The sequence below is a fragment of the Saccopteryx leptura genome, chromosome 4, assembly GCF_036850995.1.
Source record: "Saccopteryx leptura isolate mSacLep1 chromosome 4, mSacLep1_pri_phased_curated, whole genome shotgun sequence".
Lineage (NCBI taxonomy): Eukaryota > Metazoa > Chordata > Mammalia > Chiroptera > Emballonuridae > Saccopteryx > Saccopteryx leptura.
Window position 1 is genome coordinate 147,118,656 of NC_089506.1, and position 27,923 is coordinate 147,146,578.

Below are 27,923 nucleotides of genomic sequence, written 5' to 3' on the forward strand. Positions count from 1 at the left end.
TGGGAGCCTATGATTCTAGGAGATACTGGAGAAGATCCTCCTGTTGTGGAAGTGGAGATACGTCAGGGCTTTGGGAGCCCTGAATGAAAGGGAAGTATTTTCCCTGCCTGTTTGCTCATTGGCCAGTGTGAGACTTTAATAAAGGAATGTCCCACCATTTTTTGGCTCCACTGTTTCTTTACCATCTGTCCAAATCCAATGAGTATCTGCATGGCTCGGATGGTGGTGGCCACTGGCCATATAACTAAGGACAGGGCATTTACAGAAAATGACATTTGAGCCCTGACCAGTTGGCTCAGTGGTAGAGCATTGGCTCGGTGAGTGGAAGTCCTGGGTTAGATTCCCAACCAGGGCACTCAGGAGAAGTACCCATCTGCTTCTCCAACCTTCCTCATCTACTATCTCTCTATTTCTCTGTTCCCTTCTTGCAGCCAAGGCTCCATTGGAGTAAAGTTGGCCCGGGCATTGGGGTTGGCTCCATGGCCTCTGCCTCAGGTGCTAGAACAGCTCCAGTTGCAATGGAACGGAGCCCCAGATGGGCAGAGCATCACCCCCTCATGGGCATGCTGGGTGGATCCTGGTTGGGTGCATGAGGGAGTTTGTCTCTCTGCCTCCCTGCTTCTCACTTCAGAAAAATACAAAAAGAAAAAAAGAAGTAAGAAAATGTCATTTGAAGGCTGTAAATGTGTTGATTTTTGTACTGTGTTTTTACTATGGCAACTATAAAAAAGTAATAGTGATAAAAAAAATGTCAGATTGGTTTCTGACATTCTGCAGTTGCCAAAAACTATGCATTGCCTAAAACACCTCCCTGACACACCTAAGACATTCAGAGTCATATTTAGTTTAGCATTTAAAGGTCTTGGATTCCATAAATATGTAATAGCCAAAGTAAGTATAAATTATAAAGAGCTGGGAATTGTTTGAGTTGAACAGAAGAAAAAGAGGGAAAGAGGGAGAGTGGAGAAAGACATAAAAATGAGCATAACAGATTTTATTTTCCTTGATAAAAAAATCATAAGAAGGCTATCCAAGAATATTTAAAGTCTTCTAACCAGCCTGACACTTAAACATTCTCTTAAGGAATAGGCTAAAAATGCCAGTAAAAAAGATGGTAACCCAGAAAAAGAAAAGTGTTAAGTGTACTATGTGATTACAAGTAATGAAGAAAAGGTACAATAAATTAAGTATGACATTATTCCAAGCACTGTGTTTATAGGAACATGCTCTAGGCAATCTCTAGTGAGCACAGTTAAATAGAAAAGAATTGATAGCCTTTCCTTAGAGTTACTTTTTCATGTCTGGCTTCTATCCTATTGCATATAGAATTAAAGATTATCACTCTAAGTAGTACTAATACTTTATGTTTAAAGCTTTGTTAAAGGTCTTTAGATAGTTTTAAATATTTCTTCAAGTAATTTAAAAAGTTGCATTGATAATGCTGATAAAGGTTCAAAAAAGGAAGTCTCATCACAGAGTGTGTAAATGTCGTGGAAATGTCATTACACCTGTGAATACCATAGTTGGCCATGCCATAGTGGTCCATGCATTAGCAGCTTACAGAGGTGTCTTTGTCTATAGCATCAGATTAAAGTTATACACTATTTTCTACTGAAAAGTATTTTACAGACATAAATGATTTATATGTAGCAGAGATATTTAGAGCTCAGCATTTTGTATTTTTTAAAAGAAAAACATAGACTACTAATAACAAGACCCAAAGGTATTGACTACCTACTAGATTCTGCTTTAAGCCAAGGTGAAATAATGGACCAGGTTTGCCCTCAAATCTGAAAGAAATGAAAAGTGGAAAAATGTATGAAACAACAACTTTCAATATACTAGACATCAGACAGTGGAAGGTAGGGATCCCTGGAGTACATACAGGAAGCAAACAAGGTGAGTTTAACAGTTGCCTTGGATTACTGCCTTGTAAGAGTGTCCAGGTGGCACAGGAGGAAAAATGCAGGTGGAACCCAGCAGACTAACAGAATTGAGGACATAAAGTGAGAATCTGAGGAAACCAAGGTGGCTGGAGTTTGCAGAACAGAGTACTAGAAAAGAAAACACTCTAGGGGGTTCCCAGTATTCACCTGAGTACTGATCAGTCCATGTGTGTGAAGAAGGTGCTCAAGTCTAGAGAAAGAACCACCTGAAATGATAAAGTGATAGAATTCCAGGTGCAATAATACTGTTTGTTTTCAATAGTTAGACTGAAAATTTTCAAGATTTATAAGCTATTTAATAGAGTACAGAGAAAGATCTTGCCTCAGTTCTAGGGAATAATTGGCCTGAACACTATAGTCCTGCCTAAAAAATCTTAACGGAGAAATTAAAAAGATTAAACTGCTTCCAAGTGCATCCTAGGACAAACCTCAGAAATATGTCTATTAATACAAATATCTAACACCCAAAGAAGTAAAATTTCTAAAAAATTATAAGACATGGCAAAATGTAAGAAAATAAGACATAATCAGAAGATGAAATCAGTAAATCAACTAATACTGAACTCTTACAGATGTGAGAATTGGCAGACTAGGACAAGAATACATTTATTATAGCTGAATTCCAAGTGTTTAAAAAGTTAAATAGAAACGTGGAAGGTATTAAAATGCACTAAATTAGACTTTTATTACTCAAAAGTGCAATGTGTGAGATAAAAAATAAACTGGATGGGATTAATAGCAGATTAGAAATAGCTGGAAGAAAATAAGAAAATTTGGAAATATAGCAATATAAGTTATTTAAAATAAAAATCAAAGCAAAAGGGGAATCAAAAAAAATAAAGCTCTAGTGAGCTGTGAGGAAAAAAGTAAGGGTTTCATATATGTGTAGCTGGAGTACCAGAAAGAAAGGTTAAAGAGAATATGTTTGAAAAAGAACAATTGAAAAAAAAATGAGTTAAATGCTTTCAAATTTGTCAAAATAGTAAACCTACAGATTTAAGCTCAATGAACCTCAGTGAGCCTCAAACAAACAAATAATAAATGAAGAAACTATACCAAGGCACATCATGGTCAAATTATCAAAATCAGTGATAAAGAAAAAATATTAAAAGCAACAAATATTAAAAAAAAATTCCACACAGAGGAAGATGCATAAGAATTGCAGCATATTTCTTGTCAGAAATAATGCAGGTGAAGAGATAGTGGAGCAGCATGTTGATGTACAGAAGGAGAAAAAACATCAACGAAAGTATATTTCAAAATAAAGGTTAAACAGAGATGTTTTCAAATATACGAAAGCTGAAAGAAATTATCACCAGATAATTTTCACAGATATGACAAGAATGAAATAGTAAAATGATAAAGGTATTTCAGCACACAAAATCACAATAAATGCAAATGGTCTAAATATATCATTTAAAAGATTTGCAAATTGAATTAAAAAGCAGGACACAGCTATATGCTGATCATAAGAAATATACTTAAAATATAAAGACATATATAAATTGAAAGGAAAAAGATGGGGAAAGGTTGGAGTGATAATATTAGTGTCAAAGTAGATTTCAGAGAGATAAAAAGATACCAGAAAGAAAGAAGATTGTTCCAAAATGTTAAAAGGGGCATTTTATTGAGAAGATATAATCATTCTAAATATTTATATACTTAATAACAGAGCGTTTAGATATATCATGCAGAACATGATAGAACTGCAAGAAAAAATTGACAAATTCACAATGACAGTTGAGAATTTAAAGATCATTCTTTTAGTAATTGATAGGGGGAAAAGAACAGATAATTGGGAAGAATATAGAATATTTTTAAAATGTTACCATCCAACTGGACCTAGTTGAGATTTATAGAACATGCCACCCTACAACATTAGAATACACATTTTTGTTAAGTGTACCTGGAACATAGGCTAATAAGTTCAAAATGACTAATGTCATACAGAGCATGACCTCTGACCACAGTGAAATTAAATTCAAAATCAACAACAGAAAGATCATTGGAACACCCTCAAATATTTGGAAACTAATTAATAAACATTCATAGTCTATAGATAAAAAAAAGTGATGGAAAAATCTCAAAGTATTTTGAATGGAAATGAAAATACAACATGTCAAAATTTGAGCAACCCTGTAGAAGTAGTACTAAAAGGTAATTTATAGAGCTAAATGACTAAATTTGAAAAAAAGTAAAGTTTCCAAAATATGACCACATAAAAAGAAAAACAATTTTTAAAACTCAAAATATTTAGAAGAAATACACAATAAAGAGGAAAACGGAGTCATTGAATTAGAAAGCAGCAAAAACAATAGAGAAAATCAGTGAAGCCAAGAGCCAGTTCTTTTAGATTAATAAAATATTAACCTTTAATTGGAATAATGAGAAAAAATAATAGAGTAAACCCTAATTACCAATATGAAGAAAGAGAAAAGCAGTACCACTAAAGATCTTAATCACAAGAGAGTATTATACATAATTTTTTACCAATCACCTTGCCAATGTCACTGAAATGGACACATTCTTTGATAGACACAAATTCCCAAAACTCATTCAAGAAGAAATAGATTATCTGAGTTGCTTTGTATCTATTAAAGAAATTAAGTCTATATTTATTTATTTTTTATTTTTTTAATTAAGTGAGAGCAGGAGAGGCAGAGAGACAGACTCCCACATGCACTCCAACTGGGATCCACCCAGCAAGCCCTCTATGAGGCGATGCTCTACCCATCTGGGGAATGCTCTGCTGCTCCCCAACTGAGCTATTTTTAGTGCCTGAGGCAGAGGCTGCAGAGCCATCCTCAGCACCAGGGGCCAACTCACTCGCTCAATCCAGCCATGGCTGAGGCAAAGGGAGAGAGAGAAGGGGGAGGGGAAGGTCTGGGAATACAAATAGTTGCTTCTCCTGTGTGCACTGACTGGGAATCAAACCTAGGATATCCACATGCTGGGCCAACACTCTACTGCTGAGCCAACCAGTCAGGGCCAGTAAGTCTATATTTAAAAATCTTACCAATAAGAAAACTGTAATCCTAATATGGTTTTACTTTGAATTTTACCAATATTTAAGAAAAAGAAAATACTAATTCTACACTGAGTCTTTCAGAAAATTGAAAAAGAGGGAAAACTTCCTAACTCATTCTCTGAATCTAGCATTACCCTGATACAAAAATGAGACAAAGACATTACATGAAGTAAAACTCCAACCAGTGTTCCTCAAGAACATTGATACAGACATTTCTAATACAAAATAGCAAATCAAAAGGCTAATACACATGACAGTGATAACTATTCCCACTAATACAAGGTTGGTTTAATATTCAAATATCAATCAATGTGATTTATTAATATTAAATAAAAATTGAATAATATTTTATAATCTTAATAGAGAATTAGCATTTGCCAAAACTCAATATCCATTCCCGATTTAAATAACAAAACAAAACAAAAAAAAACAATCTTCCAATAAAGTAGGCTAGAAGGAAACCTAACCTGATAAGAGTATCTAAAAACAACAACAAAAAACAAATATCTAATCTTATAGTCAGCTCACAAAAATTAGGGGATATTTCAAAATGAATAAGAAGTGATAAAAACAGAAGCATTTGGGCCCTGGCCGGTTGGCTCAGTGGTAGAGCATCGGCCTGGTGTGCAGGAGTTCCGGGTTCGATTTCGGCCAGGGCACACAGGAGAGGCACCCATCTGCTTCTCCCCCCCTCCCCCCCTCTCTTTCCTCTCTGTCTCTCTCTTCCCCTCCTGCAGCCAAGGCTCTGTTGGAGCAAAAACTTGGCCCGGGCTCTGAGGATGGCTCTGTGGCCTCTGCCTCAGGCTCTAGAATGGCTCTGGTTGCAACAGAGCAATGCCCCAGATGGACAGAGCATTGCCCCCTGGTGGGCATGCCAGGTGGATCCCGGCTGGGCGCATGCGGGAGTCTGTCTGACTGCCTCCCCGTTTCCAACTTCAGAAAAATACAAAAAAAAAAAAACCCAAAAAACAAAACAAACAAAAAAACCAGAAGCATTTGAATTTTTTTTTATTATTAAACAAGAAGATCCGAAAAGCAAACGACAAGTCAAAGAAAGTTGTTTGATTATGCAAAAGAGATGCAAAACCATCTTTTATTTCATTGGTGAAAATGCACTATACGAAAGGCTGAAAGTACTGGATTGTAGTATCTGCACATTCCCTGATCTTGAAAATGCACATCCTGCAGTTTCCCAGCCCTCGCAATGCCCCTGCAACATGGTTCGTTCAAATGCGAAGCCTAGAGAGCCATAGGACGTCTTGAAGCTGATCAAACACAGACAACAATGGCAACAGCACTTGGAACATCCCCAAGCATGATTAGCAGACTGTGGAATTGCTTTCAAGAGACTGGCATAGGCCTGACCTCTGGTGGCACAGCGGATAAAGCGTAGACCTGGAATGCTGAGGTCACTGGTTCAAAACCCTGGGCTTACCCGTTCAAGACACATATGGGAGTTGATGCTTCCTGCTCCTCCTCCCTTGTGTATCCCTTCTCTCTCTCTCTCTCTCTCTCTCTCTCTCTCTCTCTCCTCAAATGAATAAATAAAATCTTCAAAGAAAAAGACTGGCATAGTATGAAGAAGACGAGGGTAGGTTGCCCATCTGCCACAACAACAAGAGATGACCACTGCTTGACCTTATTGGCAAGAGGAAACAGGCGCAGCAATGCAACAGAGCTGCAGGGACAGGTTCTTGCTGCCACATGGTGGATATGCACCCAGACCGTATGAAACTGGCTCCATTGTGTTAGACTGCATGCCCGGTGACCAATGGTATGCATTCTGTTATCTGCTGAACACTGTAGAACCTGTAGAAAGTGGGCTGATGAGCATCGTCATTGGACCCGTGATGAGTGGTCAACTGTCCTATTCTCTGATGAGTCACGGTTCAGTCTGCAACCTCACAATCATTGTGACTGATCTTGTGTGAACAAGGAACACGGGAGAATCCACGTTTCATGCGAAAAAGGGACTCAGTGGTGGTGGAATTATGGTGTGGGCTGGCATCAGCATTGGTGGTCGTACCAACCTCTACGTCATCAGAAACGGATCGCTGACTGCTGTCAGATATCGAGATGAGGTCCTGAACCCTATAGTGGCACCCTATGCTGGAGAAGTTGGAAACAACTTTCTTTTCATGGACAATAATACCAGGCCCCACCATGCACATCTCGTCAACCACATGCTTCAGGAGGCTGAAGTTGAACACAAGGACTGGCCTTCACGTTCTCCAGACCTGAATCCCATTGAACATGCTTGGGAAGCACTGGGAAGCCGTCTGGCAAACCATCCAATGCCTCCCACAGCACTTCTTGAGCTGGAAGTTGCCCTGGAGCAAGAGTAGTGGAGGATCCCACAAGAACTGCTGGGCAGTCTGACCCTGTCCTGCCCCATCACTCTCAGTGTGTTTTGACAGTCTTGGGAGACCATACACCCTACTGAGCAGTCGATGTGTGGCACTCTGGTCCAGTTTGACATGCTTCTGTTCACCCCCACCAGTGTGTCACTTGCTACTCAATCACGATAATTGAGTTTGCATCTTATTTGCATAATCGAACAACTTTCTTTGACTTGTTTGCTTTTCTGATGTTCTTGTTTAATAAAAAAAATAATCAAGCTTTTTTTTATCTCTTCATATTCATTTTGCAATATCTTCTAATTTTTGTGAGCAGTGTATAATCTTATAGGTTGCTAGGGCTGTCATAGTAAAATACCACGGTCTAAATGGCTTGAATAACAAATTTATTCTCTCACAGCTCTAGAGGCTAGAAGTCTGAAGTCAAGGTGTTGGCAGGGTTGATTTCATTCTGAGGCCTCACTCTTTCTTTGTAGATGACTGCCTTCTCTCTTTGTCTTCACTTTGTCTTTCTTCGGTATGTGTGCATATTGGTATCCAAAATTTCCTTTTTCTTATAAGAACACCAGTCATATTGGTGACTAAAGACCTCATTTTAACTTAATTATCTCTCTAATGATCTCGTTATTTAAATATACTTACATTCTGAGGTACTAGAGGTTAGGATACAACACAGTTCAGCACATAAAAATACTTAATAATAAAAACCACATAATTTCCCCTAAGATCGGAAACAAAGCAAGGGTGTTAATTTTTATTACCTCTTTACAATATTGTGTGTGTATGTGTATGTACTATGTCTGTATCTATCTACCTATCTATGCTATCTATCTATTTATCTATCTATCTATCATCTATCTATCTACCTATCTATGCCATCTATCCATCCATCCATCCGTCCATCCATCCATCCATCCATCCACCCATCCATCCATCCATCCTTCCATCTATCCATCTATCCTTCCATCCATCCATCCATCCTTCCACCCATCCTTCCAACCTCCATCCATCCATCTAATCTATCTAACTATACCAGCAAAGCAAGAAATTAAAGCCATTTTGATTAGAAAATAAGTAAAATTTCCTTTTATTCAGAGATGGCATAATCCATTATGTAGAAAATAAATGTTTTCTACAAAAGAGCTACTCAAGCTAATAAGTATATTTTGTAAATTTGCAAGATACAAGAACACTATCAAAAAATCAATTGTATTCTCTACATACTTGCAGTGAACAATCAGAAATTAAAATTTAATGAAATATCAATTATAATAACAGTGAAACTATAAACACTTAGCGGTAATTTTTTTAATATGTGAAAGATCTGTACATGCACAACTGCAAAACACACCTAATAGAAATAAGAAAAATAAATAAATGGAAAAATAACTGTATTCATCAGATAGAAGAGTTAATATTATTATTACAGTATGTCAGTTAGCCTGTAGACTGGGATTCAACACTGTCCAATCAAAACCTCAGCAGGTGTTTTTTTTCCAAGTGTAGAAATCAACTATCTGTTTCTAAAATTTATATGGAAATGCCAATATCTTGAAATAACCAAAGCCACTTTGAAAAAAGTAGAATGAATATAAGCCTAACACTGTCTGTTTTTAAGAATTATAGCTCTAGTAATAAAAATGATGTGGTATTGGTATAAACAAATTGATCAGCATCCATCTATAGACCCTCCCATATATAGGCAAATACATGTAATTACAAGTACCTCATTAGAGAAGGATAAGAAAAATATCCTAAGGAAAAGATACTAGAATGACTGGATATCCCCATGCAAAACAAACAAAAAGCTTTGGATCACACTTTGTATCATATTCAAAATAACTCAAAATCAACCAACAACCTAATTTTAAAACCTGAAACTATAAAATGTCTAGAAAAAATAAGTGTGACAAACTTATGAATTTGGATTATGCATGGTTTTCTTAGATATGGCATGAAAAGTATAATCTATAAAAGGCCATAAAAGTAGAATCCAATCTAATTTGGTTTCATCAATGTTAAGAAACTGTGAAACTGTTGTTCTTCAAAAAGCACTGTTAAGAGAATTAGAAGACAAGCTACAAACTGGGAGAAAATATTTTCAAATTAAATCCTGATGAAAAACATATGATGAATATAGGAAGAATTGATCAAACTCAATAATAAGGAAACAACTCAATTTTGAAAGTGGGCGAAAGAGTCAAAAGGACATTTCCTCAAAGAAGAGATATGGATTGCAAATAAACATGTGAAAAAATGATCAACCTCATTACTGATTAGGTAATGAAAATTCAAACCGCAATCAGAAACTATACCTGTTAGAAAAGCTAAAATCTTCAAGGCTAACTCTCGATGGTGGTTGTCTCTCCGTCCCTTGTCCCCCCTTTCTCTAACGCATTTCCTTACTGCCTTCCTTCCCACGGGCACATTTTCCTTTCCTTCCTCTTTTTCTTAAGCTCCAAGGGCCTTTCCTTTGCGTCTGTAACTTTTTCCTGAGCCCATTTTTCTAAAGCTCATTTCTTCCACCCTGTGACTTTCTAAATAAACTTTTGCTTGTTAAACAAACAAGAAAACTTAACTCACCACAACAAATTTTAGTGAGAATGTGGAGCAACTGGACACTTATGCAGTGCTGGTGAGAATGTAAAATGTTGCAAACACTTTGGAATATAATTTATCAATTTTTTAAAATAAATGCATTCCATATGATCCTGCCATTTCTCTCCTAGATATTTACTCAAGATAAATGAAAGCATATGTTCATACAAAGACTTGTACATTCATGACAGCTTTATTTGTAAAAGTCCAAAACTGGAGTCAGCCCAAATATCCATCAACAGGTGAAAAGATACATAATTGGAATACTACTCTACAATAGAAAGAGAATGAACTAGTGATGCATTATTTTAGATGACTCTCAAAATAATGATGCTGAGTGAAATACACAAGAGAGAAAAGAATACATATGATTCCAATTACATAAAATTCTAGTAAATGAAAACTTACGTATAATGATAGAAAACAGGTTGCGTGGGGATATGAGAAGCAGTGGTTGGTACTACAAAAGTCATGAGGAAACTTAAGGACACTGGACATGTTAATTACCTTGATTGTGATGATGGTTTCACAGGTGTATGTATGTGTCAAAGCTTATTAGATCATACACTTTACATGCCATTTATTGTCTGTTTCTCATACTTCAATAAAGTTGTTTTAAAAAACACTGTGCTAAATCCATGATAGGGTCTGTATGAGATAGTGAATATTTACTACATTTTCTTTTTTTCAAATGTATCTCAAAATAATTGTAATAGAGAATAAGATCAAATTGTTGCCTTTAAGGAATTGACAGTTTTCTATGAGATTAAGGCTGATTTTATCTAATAATTGGGCAAATTGAGGTTTATAGAAAAACCAATCCTTAGGTTAATAAAATCCTGTTTTAAAAATTCACAGGAGGAAAATATTATTTATGTTTAAAAGAAATAGTCACATGTTTATGACAGAGTTGACATTTCAACCATGCCTTGAAAAATGGACATAATTTCAACACAGGAAGATGAGAAACAAATTCTGGCTAGAAGGAAGAAGAGAACAAAGGCAGAGTTGAGAGATGATAGAACACGTTTAGGGACTAGCAATCAATGCAGTTAAAGTAATTGTTTCCTCTTTGAATATTTCTTTGACTCCCACAAGCAGGACTAATCAATCTTGACTCTGCATTCTCTAATAATTTACTCCATATCTGACACATTTTATTGTATCTGGCTTTATCCTTGGGCACTCTTCTATTGGAAAGGACAACATTTGGTTTATTTTAAATATTCAATATAAGTGATGTGCCACTTTAAAAATAGAAAGGTCTGGGAGTCTATTATGATCGGAGTAGGCAGCTGGGATTTGAACTGGTTCAATAATGCAAAGGTTCTGGATAAGATGGAGAGTAGAGGGAAGGTCATTTCATAGAGGAATGGGAATGTTCATAGTAAAATATGTATGTGTGGGGGAGTGTATAATAATTGAGGATTACAAGAAAAAGATTTTATTACTAGTTATTATTTAGCTCAACCAAGCAGAAGCACGTGCTATATAATGGAAGTGGAGGAAAAGAACAAAACAAAACAAAAAACTAGGTTATCTGGTTATCTCCTTTACAGTTCTTCCCTTGGCTGTTAAGTACAGCTCTCATCAACCAGAAGAAGCAAAGAATTTTCTATGTTATTAATGAAATATTTCACATATTCTCTTGGGAAATATTTATTTTTTCTTTTCTCTTTTGCTAAGATGTATTTGTGTCATGTCAATATAGAATTTAGAATGATATTATGATTGCTATTGGCATTATATTCTCTTGTCATGAAACTGAAGTGGGCCATGAGTTAAAGAGGATTGGGAAACAGTGAAGTAAAATGTCAGCTTTCAGACAGGACTTGTACTTGATTTGGTTTTGTGTTGTTCCAGAAGGAAGTATGGTTTTACAAATCCGAGCACCAGAATTTGAATCCCACTTTCAAACTTGTTCAATGACCCTTAAACAACTTAATTTCCCTATCAGATCTTCTTTTGTCATTTATTAAATTGGGATAAAAATAATAATGACCTCATATCATTAATATGTAAGTTTTACATACACACACACACACACACACACACACATAATACATGGGAAAACGTAGCATGTTGCTCGTACACCATAGTTTTCAGCCATCATAATTCTTTATATCTTGCATAGATAGCATAATGATTGAGAACTGTTGAAAAAAATTTTTATGTTTCAGTGTTCAACTTAATGTATCCAGAAAACTGTTGGTGAAAATAACTTTTTTCTTGGTCATCTCTATAAGTTTGAGTAAAAGGATAGTGGTAAACTTTACCTCTTTGTAGGTTATAAGGTTTAATGATGTGTTAGGTAACTGTGCGGAGGGAGTTTTCTTTTCGCTTTTTATTATTTTTTACTTTAATCATTTAATTTTCATTTTAATTTAGTTTAATTTTAAAAAGGCCTGGTTACATGTAAGAGTGGGTTCGCTAAACATTCTTAGTTCATCCCTGCTGTAACAATTGCATTGTGACCCCTCAGGTGTTCTTGTGACTAATCTTCTGCCATGTAGACAGAAGTATTTTTCATAATTCATTGAGTATTCTGTGTGGACAAGTCCTGCCATGGGTGAGGATGATGGAGACACATAGACCCGACTCCGGGGTCCAGGTTCAGTGACGCAGATCCACTTTATTCAGGAAGTAAGCTAGCTTATATACATGGGTTCAGCCTATAGGGTGTTACAGTGTGTTCCTCAAAGCCAATGACTGAAAAGATCAGGGAGCTGCGTGGTAGACGCTAAGTCACTTCCTTATAGGAGGCGAGCTTCCTTCCTGGGTGTGCCCTGGAGGCTTCTGGGAGCTGGAGTATTCTCACAGCATTGCATCAGCTGCAGCTTCTAGGAATGTGCTCTGCACTCCACCCACAATTCTGGAAGAATGTTCACAATTTACAAAAGTAGATTTGTAACTATCATAACTTAGAAAAGGAAATTCAAACAACAATATATGAAAAAGTTACACCTTAAGAATGTAATTTGGGGTGTTAAAGCAGTATTCTGAAATTAAATACAATTTTAAACAATAACCTATACTAATTTGATTCAAAGAAAAAAATATCCAAAAGAATAAGAATTATTGCTCGACCTATGGTGACACAGTGGATAACGCATCGATCTGGAATGCTTAGGTCGCCAGTTCAAAACCTTGGGCTTGCCAGGTTAAGGCACATTTGGGAGTTGATACTTCCTGTTCCTACCCCCTTCTCTTTCTTTCTCTCTCTCTCCCCCCCCTCTCTAAAATGAATAAAGTCTTAAAAAAACTTTTTTTAAAAATTAGAATTATTTAAATTAGCATATTATTTATAAAGAGATTCATAAAATGCTTGAAACTAGGGACATTGAAGCACAATTTGGATTACATAGCAGACTGTTTAGGTTGATTAGAATAAAACTATCAAGTAAACTTCATAATCTATATTATAGAGTCTGGCCTGACCTTTGGTGGCACAGTGGGTAAAAGCGTCGACCTGGAATGCTGAGGTCACTGGTTCGAAACCCCAGGCTTATCTGGTCAAGGCACATATGGGAGTTGATGCTTCCTGCTCCTCCCTCTGTTCTTTCTGTCTCTTTCTCTCTCTGTGTGTCTTCTCTCTCTAAAAAACTGAATAAATAAAATGTAAAAAATAAATTGTAAAAAAAAAAATTATTATTATATTATAGAGTCTGAATTAAAGAGACTCAAATTTCTTGCAGGTACACTTTTAAAGACTTTAAGGAAACAGATGCCACTTTGCAAAAAAGAAAGAACATAAAACAATAAAATTATTCCTTTTGGGGGTGGAGGATGCTGAGTCTCACAGTTTGTGTTTTCCAGGCCCTTTAGGAATGGCCGTGCACATAGGGATCAATATTATTGTTTTAGTGTTTGGTTTAGTTCACTGAACATGTGTGGAATTTAGAAAGATTAAATTTATGACCTATAATATGTTACAATTCAGAAATTAGAAGCTAAAAATCTAGAAAAATCTAAGCATGTTTTTAAAATAAGCTCTAATTAATTAAAAGCTATTTATGGTATGTTCTGGAAAGATGACTTTATTGACTTTTTCTAGGGAATTCATTTGGACATAATAAATAGGAAAATTATAGAGCATGTTAAAAGTAGATATATTCTGTTTAAAAAGAGAAGAAAAGAGAGGTGGGGAATCGTGTTGGAAGGAGAGATGGAAAGAGGGTGTAATTTTAAATAGTATGGTCAAGAGAGGCCTCAATGTGAAGGTTACTTTTGAACAAAGCCTTAAAGGGCAGTTGAAATAAAATCCCAAGGATTAAAGTAATCATACAATTGGAAATTTTAATTTTAATTTGTCTATATTGTTACATATGTTACTTCTCAGCAGGAAGATGCAGCTGAGGGTAAAATCAGCTTCTGCTCCCTTGGTTCTTTCCCATTTTCCCATTCACTTTGACTTTAACAAGCATGGCATTTCTATCTATTCTCTTTTCTACTTAGCTACAACACATGTATTTCATAGGATTTTTGTATATCAATAACAAGAACAAGTTTACTTTGAGAATGTCCTTTGACAGCCCTTAGCAACAGGTATCATAATTTTATAGAATTCATAGTTTCCTAGAAATATAAAAATTCATGAATTGCCAGTTTTAGAAGATTCTTAGTCATCTCAGTTTGAGCAACAGATCAACTTATTGTCCCTTTGAGTCATTAAATCATAGATTCAGATAAGAAAACAGTATTTTCTTAATATTCTTTTATTTATTTATGTTTTATTTTATTTTTTTGTATTTTTTCCGAAGTGAGGAACTGGGTGGGGGCAGAAAGACTCCCACATGCACCCAACCAGGATCGACCTGGCATGCTCAACATGGGGCGACACTCAGCCCTTCTGTAGTGTTGCTCCGTTGCAATTGGAGCCATTTTATTGCCTGAAGCGGAAACCATGGAGCCATTCTCAGCACCCAGGCCAACTTTGCTCCAGTGGAGCCTTGGCTGCTGGAAGGGAAGAGAGAGAGAGAAAGGAGAGGGGGAAGGGTAGAGAAGCAGGTGGTCGCTTCTCCTGTGTGCCCTGGCCGGGAATCGAACCTGGGACTTCCACACGCCGGACCGACGTTCTACCACTGATCCAACCAGCCAGAGCCTCTTAATATTCCTGAATGGTTTTAGCGTGATTATAAAACAAAAGTATTTGTTTCTTACAGATTCTGTTTCTGGCATCTGCATATACAAGTCCTCAGCTCACAGATGAGACCTGCTCAGCCATGGCTGCTGCCATGCATTACCTGTACCTGTGCCAGTTTAGCTGGATGCTCATTCAGGTTGGTGCCTTCTTTTAGTAGTGGGATTCAAATAATTAACAACCGGTTCTCTCTCCTATTGACTATTTTAAGTATGAAAAGAAGACATACTGAATGGTAGTTTATTATTTTATATATTTAATACTTAAATAAGAACAATAAAAGAGGTCCACAAAGCTAGATTATAAGAGTTTTAAAATATTAATGAAAAAATACTGAATAATACTAGACAATAACAATAAAACTGTCATTTAAGATATTTCCATATTGCTTCTTGATTGGCATACTTACTCGCAATATTTTTCACCTATGGACGGAATGCACATTACTATGGGCACCTAGAATACACTGTTGCACAGATGAACGTTAAAAAAGAGTAAGAAATGTATATTTGTGATTTCCACGTTGGGCAGCTGACCAGGCACCCACCTTAGAGAGAACCTGGATTATAAGTGCCATTTTTACAACCTGTTTGTCGAACTCAACAAAAAGTTAGGTATCGGTTCTGCTGAACCAGTGCAAAAACGGCTGAAGCCCACCACTGCCTTGTTTCCTCACCCGAGCTCCCACCCCTGCCCCTTTCGACTTTCTAATGAATGATCTTATCTGATACTCCTTATACTGAAATGAAAGTAATGCCATCACTGCATTTCTAGGAGATTTCTAATGCAAGAAAAAACATGTAAGCTATATAGTATTAGAGAGCATAGTGACTTTGAAAAAATGAGAAGAACTATGGTAAGATTGAAAATAAGTGTTTGGTAGCAAATGAGGCTTATGATATGGGCCATCCTGTAAGGCACAGGAAGAAATTTGAACTTTTTTGTAGGGGTAATCATATAATTATTTTAAGCAAGGCTGTGACATCATACAATTTGGATTTTAGAAAGATCTCCCTGTTTATGGTGTATTGAGAACGGGAAAGAGCTGACATGAGGACAAATTAAGTAGCATTTGATACAAATGTATGCAGGGGAAAGAACATAGTGTAAAACACAGAGATAGCAGAAAAAAAGCTAAGGGAAGTAGTCAGCTTTTGAAGTTTGTTTTTTTTTTGATAGAACTATAAGAGGTAGAGATTGGTTATGAAGCCTGAAGAAGGTGAAATGAAGGATGTTTCTGGCATGAGTGATGGGTCTGAAATAATGATCATTGGATATTGGGGAATAGATGATCACTGTTTTTTAGGATGTACACAGTGTGAAGTTCTATGAGATCACCAGTGGAAGCTTTGTGAGAAGTGGGAGAAACGACTAAATTTCAGAACAGAGGCCCACACTATAGAAATACATTAGCAAACTGTTGCCTTAGAGTTAGAAAATAGAGCCATTGTGACAAAAAAACAGCTGACGCCAACCCAAGAATACCTAGAAATAACACAACTAAAAATTGGAGACAGACAACACCAACCCTTGACTTAACCAGCTCTACAAACAACACACCCAAATGAGGAGGGTATACAAAGACAAAATGGGAAGACAGAGAAGTGCAATCCAAATGAACCAGCAAGAGAAACCTCCAGAAAATGAACTGAGTGAGATGGAAATAAGCAAACTACTGGATTCAGAGTTTAAAATAATGATTGTTAGAATGCAGAAAGATCTTGGAACAACAATGGATGGACACAATGAACACATAAATAAAGGGATAACAAACATCAAAAAGGACATTGATAAATAAAGAAGAACCGTTCAAAAAGGACAAATACAATATCAGAAATGAAAACTACACTAGAAGCAATTAAAAGCGGCTCGATGAAGCAGAGGATGGAATCAGTGACTTAGAAAAAATGATAAACGAAAACACGGAAGTGGAGCAGCAAAAAGAAGAGAGGCTAAAAAAATCAAAGGAAACTCTAAGAGAGCTCTATGACAACCTAAAGAGATACAATATCCGCATCAAAGGGTTCCAAAAGAAAAAGAGAAAGAACAAGGGAAAGAGAGCTTGTTCAATGAAATCAGCTGAAAAATTTCATAAATTGATGCAGGAAAATGTCACACAAGTTCAAGAAGCACAGAGAACTCCATTAAAAAGAAACCCAAAAAAATCTACACCCAAGACACATCATAATTAAAATACTAAAGCTAAGAGATAAAGAAAATATATTAAAAGCTGCTAGAGCAAAAAAGGCTATGACCTACAAAGGAGCCCCATAAGGATGACATCTGACTTCTCAACAGAAACACTTGAGGCCAGAAGAAAATGGCAAGAAATATTCAAAGCAATGCTGACCAAGAGCCTATAACCAAGACTTCTTTATCCAGCAAGGCTATTGTTTAAAATTGAAGGAGAAATAAAAAGCTTCCCAGACAAAAAATCTCTAGGAATTCATTACAACCAAACCAGTACTGCAAGAAATGTTAAGGGGCCTATAGTAAACAGAACAAAAAAGGAAAAGAATATAGTAAAAGAGGAATATAGCTTTAAAGAATAAGATGGCAATAAACAACCACAGATCAATAATAACCTTAAATGTAAATGGATTAAATGATCCAATCAAAAGACATAGGGTAGCTGCATGGATAAGAAAACAGGACCCATACATAGGCTGCCTACAAGAGACATACCTCAAAATAAAAGATACAGATAACTGAAGATAAAAGGATGGGAAAAAATATTTCATGCAAATGAAAATGAAAAAGAAGCTGGGGTAGAAATACTTATATCCGACAAAATGAACTTTAAAACAAAGCTCTCGTAAGTGATAAAGAAGGTCACTACATAATGATAAACGGAGCAATCCAACAGGAAGAAATAACCATTATAAATATCTACGCACCTAATATAGGAGCACCTAAATATATAAAGCAGACTTTGTTGGATATAAGTGGCAAGATCAACAGAAATACTATAATAGTACGGGATTTCAATACCCCACTAACATCACTAGATAGATCCTCAAGAAAGAAAATTAACAAAGAAACAGACTAAAGGACAAATTAGATCAACTGGATTTAATAGATATCTTTAGAACTTTTCACCCTAAAGCAGCAGAATATACATTCTTTTCCAGTGCTCATGGTACATTCACTATGATAGACCATATGTTAGGGCACAAAAGTAGTCTCAACAAATTTAAGAAGATTGAAATCATATCAAGCACTTTCTCTAATCACAATTGCATGAAAGTAGAAATCAATCACAACAGAAAATGTGAAAAATACTCAAACACATGGAAACTAAATAGCATGTTATATAACGAATGGGTTGACAATGAGTTCAAAGAAGAAATAAAAAAAATTCCTAGAAATGAATGATGATAAGCATACAACAACTCAAAATTTGTGGGACACAATAAAAGCAGTACTGAGAGCGAAGTTCATAGCACAACAGGCATACCTTAAGAAGTTAGAAAAAACACAAACAAACAACTTAACCCAGCATCTAAAAAAACTAGAAAAGGAACAGCAAGTAAAGCCCAGAGGTACTAGAAGGAAGGAAATAATTAAGATCAAAGCAGAAATAAAGAACATAGAGACTAAAGAAACAACACACAGGATCAATAAAACCAAGAGCTGGTTCTTTGAAAAGGTAAACAAGATCAATGAACCTTTAACTAGACTCACCAAGAAAAAAAGAGAGAGGACTCAAATAAATAAAATTAGAAATGAGAGTGGAGAAATAACAACTGACACAACAAATACAAAATATTGTAAGAAAATACTATGAAGAACTGTATGCCAAAAAATTAAACAGCCTAGGTGAAATGGACAAATTCTTTGAAACATATAATCTTCCAAAATCAATCTGGAAGTATCAGAAAACCTAAACAGACCGATTACAAGAAATGAGATCAAAACAGTTATCAAAAAACTTTCAACAAACAAAAGCACTGGGCCAGATGGCTTCCTGGTGAATTCTACCAAATATTCAAAGAAGAAATAACTCCTGTTTTTCTCAAGGTATTTCAAACAATTCAAGAAGAAGAAAGAGTTTCAAGCTCCTTTTATGAGGTGAGCATAATTCTGATTCCAAAACCAGGCAAAGACAGCACAAAGAAAGAAAATTATAGGCCCGTATCCTTGACGAATTTAGATGCTAAAATCCTCAACAAAATATTAGCAAACAGGATCCAGGAATACTTGAAAAAAATCATACATCATGATCAAGTGGGATTTATTCTGGGGAGGCAAGGATGGTATAATATTTGTAAATCAATCAATATGATTCATCACATAAACAAAAAGAAGGAGAAAAATCACATGATAACTTTAATAGATGCAGAGAAAGCATTTGATAAAATCCAGCACCCATTTATGATCAAAACTCTCAGCAAAGTGGGAATACAGGGAACATACCGCAACATGATAAAGGCCATCTATGACAAACCCAGAGCCAACATCATACTCAATGAGGAAAAATTTTTTTTTTTTTTTTTTTTTTTTTTTTTTTTTTTTTTTTTTATCATTTAAATAAATTTTTATTAATGGTAATGGGATGACATTAATAAATCAGGGTACATATATTCAAAGAAAACATGTCCAGGTTATCTTGTCATTAAACTATGTTGCATACCCCTCGCCCAAAGTCAGATTGTCCTTCGCCACCCTCCATCTAGTTCTCTGTGCCCCTCCCCCTCCCCCCAACCCTCCCCCTGTCCCCCCTCCCCCCACCCCTGGTAACCACCACACTCTTGTCCATGTCTCTTAGTCTCATTTTTATGTTCCACCAATGTATGGAATCATGTAGTTCTTGTTTTTTTCTGATTTACTTATTTCACTCCGTATAATGTTATCAAGATCCCACCATTTTGCTGTAAATGATCTGATGAATGAGGAAAAATTTAAAGCAAACCCCTTAAGATCAGGAACAATGCAGCGGTGCCCCCTTTCACCACTCTTATTCAACATAGTCCTGAAAGTCTTAGCCACAGCAATCAGACAAGAAGAAGAAATAAAAGGCATCCAAATTGGAAAAGAAGGAGTAAAATTATCATTATTTGCAGATGATATGATATTCTATATAGAAAACCCTAAAGTCTCAATCAAAAAACTATTGGACCCGATAAATGAATTCAGCAAGGTGGCAGGGTATAAAATTAATACACAGAAATCAGAGGCATCTTTATACACCAACAATGAACTGTCAGAAGGAGAAATTAAGGAAACAATCCCCTTTACTATTGCAACAAAAAAAATAAATTACCTAGAAGTAAATTTAATCAAGAAAATTAATGAATTGTACCCGGAAAATTATAATACATTGATAAAGGAAATCAAGGAAGATACAAACAAGTGAAAGCATATACCGTGTACATGGTTAGGAAGAATAAACATCATTAGAATGTCTATATTACCCAAAGCAATTTATAAATTCAGTGCAATACCAAGTTAAAATACCAATGACATACTTCAAAGATATAGAACACACATTTCAAAAATTTATATGGAACCAGAAAAGAACATGAATAGCCTCAGCAATCTTGAAAAAGAAGATATAACTTGATATCACACTTCCTGATGTCAAGTTATACTACAAGGTCATTTTACTCAAAACAGCGTGGTACTGGCATAAGAACAGGCATACAGATCAATGGAACAGAACAGAGAACCCAGAAATAAACCCACACCTTTATGGACAATTGATATTTGACAAAGGAAGTAAAAGCATACAATTGAGTAAAGACAGTCTCTTTAACAAATATTGTTGGGAAAATTGGACAGCTACCTGCAAAAAATGATGGAACTAGACCATCAACTTACACCATTCACAAAAATAAACTCAAAATGGATAAAAGACTTAAATGTAAGTCATGAAACCATAAGCATCTTAGAAGAAAAATAGGCAGTAAGCTCTCTGCCATCTCTTGTAGCAATATATTTGCTTATTATCTCCATGGATAAGTAAAATAAAAGACAGGATAAACAAATGGTACTATCTCAAACTAAAAAGCTTCTGCACAGCTAAAGACAATAAGAACAGAATAAAAAGACAAACTACACATTGGGAGAATATATTTGACAATACGTCTGATAAGGGATTAATAACCAAAATTTATAAAGAACTTGTAAAACTCAATACCTAGAAGACAAACAATCCAATCAAAAAATGGGCAAAAGAAATAAATAGACACTTCTCCAAAGAGGACATACAGTTGGCCAATAGGCATATGAAAAAATGCTCAACATCACTAATCATTAGAGAAATGCAAATTAAAACCACAATGAGATATCACCTCACACCAGTCAGAATGGCGCTCATCAACAAAATAACACAGAATAAGTGCTGGCAAGGATGTGGAGAAAAGGGAACCCTCCTGCACTGCTGGTGGGAATGCAGACTGGTGCAGCCACTGTTGAAAACAGTATGGAGATTCCTCAAAAAATTAAAAATAGAACTGCCTTTTGACCCAGCCATCCCACTTGTAGGAATATATCCCAAGAACACAGTATCACTGAGTCAAAAAAAGAAATGCACCGCCATGTTTTTGGCAGCATTGTTCACAATAGCGAATATCTGAAAACAGCCCTATTGTCCGTCAGTGGATGAGTGGATTAAAAAGCAGTGGTACATACATATATATATATATATACACACACATACATACATACAATGGAATACTATGGGGCCATAAAAAAGAAGGAAATATTACCTTTTGCAACAACATGGATGGACCTAGAAACTATTATGTTATGTGAAATAAGCCAGGCAGAGAAAGAAAAATATCATATGACCTCACTCATTTGAGGAATCCAAGAAACAATTTGAACTGAGGAACTTCCGGAATAGAGACAGAGGAGGGATCAAAGGGACCAGAGGAAAAGAGGACAGAGGGAAAGGATGAGATAAACCTGAAGGGAAGGGGGGAGGGAGATATTGGGAAGGGGGCAAAGTATATGTTGAGGGGAATACGGGGTAAGGGGGGATGCATTCGGGATGACACTAGAATCTATGTAAACAATAAATTAAAATAAAAAATATTCTAAAAAAAGAAAATGGAATCATTGTTTTAGAAGAGATCACTTTGGGAAAGAGTACAGAGTGAGAGCCAAGGAGTCTTACTGAGCATGAGCATACTCTCCTGAGTAACTGGTGTATGTAAAGAAGAATGTTGAGCTCTCTTTTTCTGACTAAAATCCCAAAATCTGTCTATTGTCCTATACTGGTTTGCTTGGTAAAGAGGCTAATGTGAATATTGGATCCACATCTGCAGACATAATGTCCCTAATGGCTCAACTAAAATGCTGCCTTTAATAATGATTTCTATATAATGGTATTGTTAAATCTTTTATGTGATAGAAGTTTCTGTATGTGTTTCTAAGTGTTCGCATTAACTCTTTTATGTAAACAGATGCATCTGGGCACTTGCGTATTCTTTTTTCTTGTTGAATAAGAAGGGTGTGGGATTTCCACTGTATAGCATTATTGAAGGAAAGTGATGTGGTACTCTTATTATGAGGGAATAATAGAGACTCAAGGAAGGGATCATTTCTTTCCTTGATATAGCTGTGGGTCCTGAAGGAGAAGAGAACCAAACTATTCAGTTATTTAATGGAATTGGTTGGATCAATTGGAACCCTGTACTGGGTTTGAATTCTGGTTCAAACACTACTTTGGTAATCTTAATCAAGTTATTGACTTTTAAGTTTTGGTTCTAAATTTACATGGGAGAATAATTCATATCTCATATAATTTTGTTTTATGGCTTTTTGAGCTGCTCTAATGATGGAAAGTTGGAGTGTTCTCTAAATCTTCCTTACAATTGAAAAGTAAAATAAATCTAAATCATATAACATAAATCTTAAATATCTGCTGAAATTAAATTAGCCTTTGCTAGATTTTGTGTTTGCAAAATTCTTTAGGAATTTAAGCTGAAAATTTTATGTGTGTTTTGAGAATATGTCATTTTTCTGCCTATACTGAGCTCCCCATTGGTGGGCTGAAGGTCTCTGTCCATGTCCCCGACCTATTCCGTTTTTTCATGAGTGATTTGGATGAAAACACAGGAAAGTGTCTTATCAGGTAGGAAATGATACAGAGCTGAAAAGATAGCTAAAAGAGCAAGCTGCCTGCTTTAAGAGTGCAGGCAGAACAGGTACAGAGAGACTGTACCAAAACAGATTGAATACCAGTGGAAGCGATATAATATGAAGAGGGTTAATGTAAACACTTTGAAATTTTAATTTAACACAAATTCAGAAATCAAATGTGTGACTGGATTGCTTAAAAGGTAGCAACTAAAGTTAACTACAAAAACAACACAGGCCGGACTTACATTAATAATAGTATGGAGGCAGCTGGGGGAACTGTGATTACATTATAATCTGTAATGTTCAGATTATGTTGGGACCCTTAACCGCTTTCATAAATCGTGTTTCAGCAAGAACATTAATCAGCCAATGGGAAGTCAGAAAACAGTCCTTATAAATACAAAATACATTTGGAAGGAGCAGAGCAAATGGGTCAAAAATTAAGAAAGCAAATTTGATTCATGTTATGAACTTCCATAGCCAGTAAAACTTTCAAAGTCGATGAGGTTGTTACTAAAAGTAGAGAGTATTCAATCACTGAAATATATTCAAATGGGGAAATGACTAATTTTCAAACAGGGATTTAGATGGATTTCCTGCTTTTGGGGACAGAATAATGTGTAAGATTTCACCCAATTTAATACAGATTTGGTGCATTCTATATCTCTTCTTCAAGTCTTAAGTAAATATGATTGTGGCTAATGCACAGTTAGTAAACTAATTAGCTTTCTGTATAGCTAATGATTTAGGAAAACTGTTTAAAGTACCAGTGAAGGTCAGTGTATCTCAGATGGTACACCACATATTTTTCATGGTTTGTGGTGGGACCACAAGGGGAAAATTCAGTAACTTCTGATTCTAGATAGGTTACTTCTAATGAGTTACTTTGTGGTGGGAGGTTGTCACTTTACCAGACTGTGTTTTCCCACTTATAAAGTAATCTAAATATTTTTTTAAAACTAGAATCCATTTTTAAAACATTATATAAAGGATTACACTACTGTTAATCCAAACCTGTTTGTCAAATAGGGTTGAAAAATTAAGAGCAAATATTAACATTTTAATTATTCTACTTCACATTTTGTAGCAGTATAGGAGAGAATTTGATAAATGTATATGGATGCATAGCTAATAATGGCAAAGTTAAACATTAACTTTTAATTATTGGCTAAACATGTTAGAATTATTGTATATTTTGATCTGCATTGTATATTCAATCTTAGAATAAATGCATTTAATGACTTTATCATAAAAAGTTATTTTACTTTTACATCACATATTTTTAATTCATTATAGTAAAATTGGATTATATTTTAGAGTAAGTAGAGGAAAAATTTATTGGTTAAACAAGTTACATAACTTCTCCTAGCCTAGATTTTCTTCTCTGAATAATTAAGACTTGTAATAACAGCACCACTCTTTGAGAATTGTCAAGAGATAAAAAGAATTAATACATGGAAAGAGCTTGGAAATGTGGCTTGGCCAGACTGTACACTCCATACATACTTATTTATATTATTAGTAAGCAAATATTTATGGCTGATATTTCATAGATTTTTGAAACATGTTGAATATTCTGCTTTTTCCAATATAATTTACTTTTTATTTTTTTAACTGAAGAGAATTAGCTTGATATAGAAGAAAGAATTAAAGTAACACATACATTAACTACAGGCAAATCCTTAGCAAGCTGTATAATCTCTAACCTCTCTACTTTTTGGGGTTTTTTTAAGTGAGAGGAGGGGAGATGCTGAGACAGACTCCCACATGCACCCTGACCAGATCCACCCTACAGGCCCTGTCTCGGGCCAATGCTGGAATCAACCAAGCAATTTTTTAGCACCTGAAGCTGATGCTCTAACCAACATGCTATCCTCAGCATCCAGGCTGACACTTGAAACAATCAGCCACTTGCTGGGCAAGGGGAAGAGAAAAAGATGGGGAAGCAGGATGGGAAAGAAGCAGATGGTGGCCTCCCCTGTGTGCTATGACTGGGAAATGAACCCAGGACATCCATATGCTGGGTGATGCTCTATCCATTGAGGCAACTGGCCATGGCCCTAACCGCTTTATAAATAAGTGCTTGCATGGCTGATAGCAGGCTCTGTGACTAGTGACTTGACTCTATTTCTTTAGGCTTCTCCTTTCTTTGGCAGGGAAGTTATATTGTGTATGACGGGAATAGAGTAACAGATTATTTGTGCTTATTTATTTTTTTAAGCAAACAACTCACAGATTTCCTTTTTGGTTATGGAAATTGAGTTATCTTTTTGTTTGCTCTTCATTTAAGATCACTCTGTAAAATTACTGAAATAGTTTTTCACTTCCTTATAACAGCAGGTCATGTCTACTTTAAGAAAGATTGGCAATGAGAATTTAAACTCATAATATTTCTACTCTATTTTCCTAGTAGTTATTGTTTTATTTTCAATGCCTTTTTGTTTTATTTGCTTTCATTTTTAAAATAGCATATACTAATGGTACAAAATATAATCAAACAGTAGAGAAATATAAACTGAAAAGGACATCTGTTTCTCCGTTTCACTCACTCTCCACCCTCTGCTCTACTCTACACCCTGTTTCCAAAGGTAAACATTGTTAAGGATTTCCTGTGTATTCCCCCAGAAATATTCCACAAATATACAAATATTTATAAATACATAAACAAGGACAGATGTGTATATCCTTGTATGTATGTGTGTATATATAGTATATGTATATATTTTATATATAATATATATATATTTGTGCACACATAAATTTACCACATACAACTATACCTTTTTCCTATTTTATAATAGTTATTCTGTAATTCATTTTTCCAGTCTCTCATTATTGAAATGTTGATTATTTCTAGTTATTTTTATAATTATAAGCAATGTTTTCTTAGACATCCTTGTACTCTGAATATTTCCTTACTAATGGACTATCCATAGAATAAATTTCTAGAATATATGCACTTACTATTAACATCTATGTAAAATTTGCTACCAGATGGATTGCCAGGCCATGGGTTAATATATGAAAGAAATAAATCACAAGTAAATTGTTTGAAATATTATAAATGAGTAAATGGAAACATAAAATTTTGTCTGTATATTCATTAGGCTGAGTTTTATGATCATTTCCTGTCACCAAGTTAAATAATATAGCAGTCTTCTTCGATTATTAGCAATATCCACACCTTGAAATGTCCTTGTCCATCTCATGCCCAGGGAACAGAGCTTACTTAAAAGAATAATGTTTTATTGTGAAACTAAAGCTTGCTTGAATAATGTACTTTCTAAGTGGTAGAATAAAGTTAAAAGCATTTTACAATTCTACTTGAGTAATCATCTCTTGTGTTTTAATTTCTTCCTATAAGGCTATGAAGAAGCAAATGCACATATTATTTACTCCTTGGCAGAAGGACTATTTAATGCTAGAGCATAGTAACAGAAAGGGAAATGCTAAAATTAGCCATGTTTTTCCTTCATCTTTGATTTAATTTGGTGAACATCAAAGGTACTAGAAAGGACAAACTGATAATTACCAAGATAAAAGTGCCCTACCCAGGAAATACTGAGTTTTCCAGTCCTCAAAAAGCCTTGTAGTTTATTACATGCAGAAATGATAAAGATAACTGGATATCTGGAGCAAGGACACGTGGTAATGTTGCTTAGTCTCTTCTATGGAATAAATGACAATTAATAGTATCCATGATCTCTGACTAAACTTGATGCTATAAGTCCAAGGTTTCTGGTGATGTAATTAATTACCAAATATTATTAATAAATGGCAGGCTAGATACCAATCTTATTTCCCATACCATGAAAATTTATGGGGTCCAAGTAGTCTATTTTTAACTAAAAAAATAAAATTAAAGATAGTCTATATTATATTTTATAGATATACTAATATGTCTTATGTTAATGTATATTATATATGTAAACAAATAAACTTGTGTTTATATAGAATATAAAAGCATAGTTATGACCTATGATAATTAAACAGATAACAAGGTATGTCTTTGATTTTCCTATGTAAGCCCTTGGAATATAGTAGTAGTATTCACTAAAAATGTTATTATAAAAATAAATAGACATTTCTATGTAGGAATATAAATATATATGCTACTGACACACAGTCTTTTAGTTTATTCCTGTCTACCTTTGACCGGAATTATATCTGGGTCTTTCATTTGGTTGTTTTGCATTTTAATCAGAATCAGTTTAAATTCTAAAAGCCTTACATATTAATTCTTGGAAATATACTTCTTCCATTTTAAGTTTACTCCTGTTTAAAAAATACTATAATAAAACTTAAGAAAAAAGTTGAATGAGTTATAGCTTAATGTGGGAGTCTACATTTACTACCCAATTATTAAATACTAATGCAATTTTTCCTCTCAAACTATTACATTTAATATTTTAAAGTTTCCACCGGTTAACTTTGACAATCTTGATTGGGAGTTCAATGAAATCAGTGAAAATTAACAAGCCTCCTAAAATTCTTTATGGAAAATTATATATAAATGAATATACTCAATAACTAAACAAAATTATGAAATTATTATTAAATTAACATTGTTAACTCAGATTGCATACATCTTTATTTGATATTGCTCAATAAATATTATATAAAAAGCATTTTATTAGGTACTATGAAATATATAAAAATTAATCTACCACACCTCACAGTTATGTTTCAGGCATTTATATGTTTTATAAACTTCTATAAATTTTTATTTAGTGTTAGCAAAAAAGCAGAGAGAGATAAAGAGTTAT

General features: G+C 35.0%; 1 protein-coding gene across 1 annotated transcript in view; it reads left to right on the forward strand.

The window, feature by feature from the left end:
- Window positions 1-27,923, forward strand: part of ADGRV1 (adhesion G protein-coupled receptor V1) — a 697,985-nt gene that overhangs the window by 447,725 nt on the left and 222,337 nt on the right. The window contains exon 84 of the mRNA XM_066381830.1: window positions 15,092-15,208. Within this exon, the coding sequence (XP_066237927.1) occupies window positions 15,092-15,208 (117 nt within the window). The remainder of the gene's footprint in view (window positions 1-15,091; window positions 15,209-27,923) is intronic.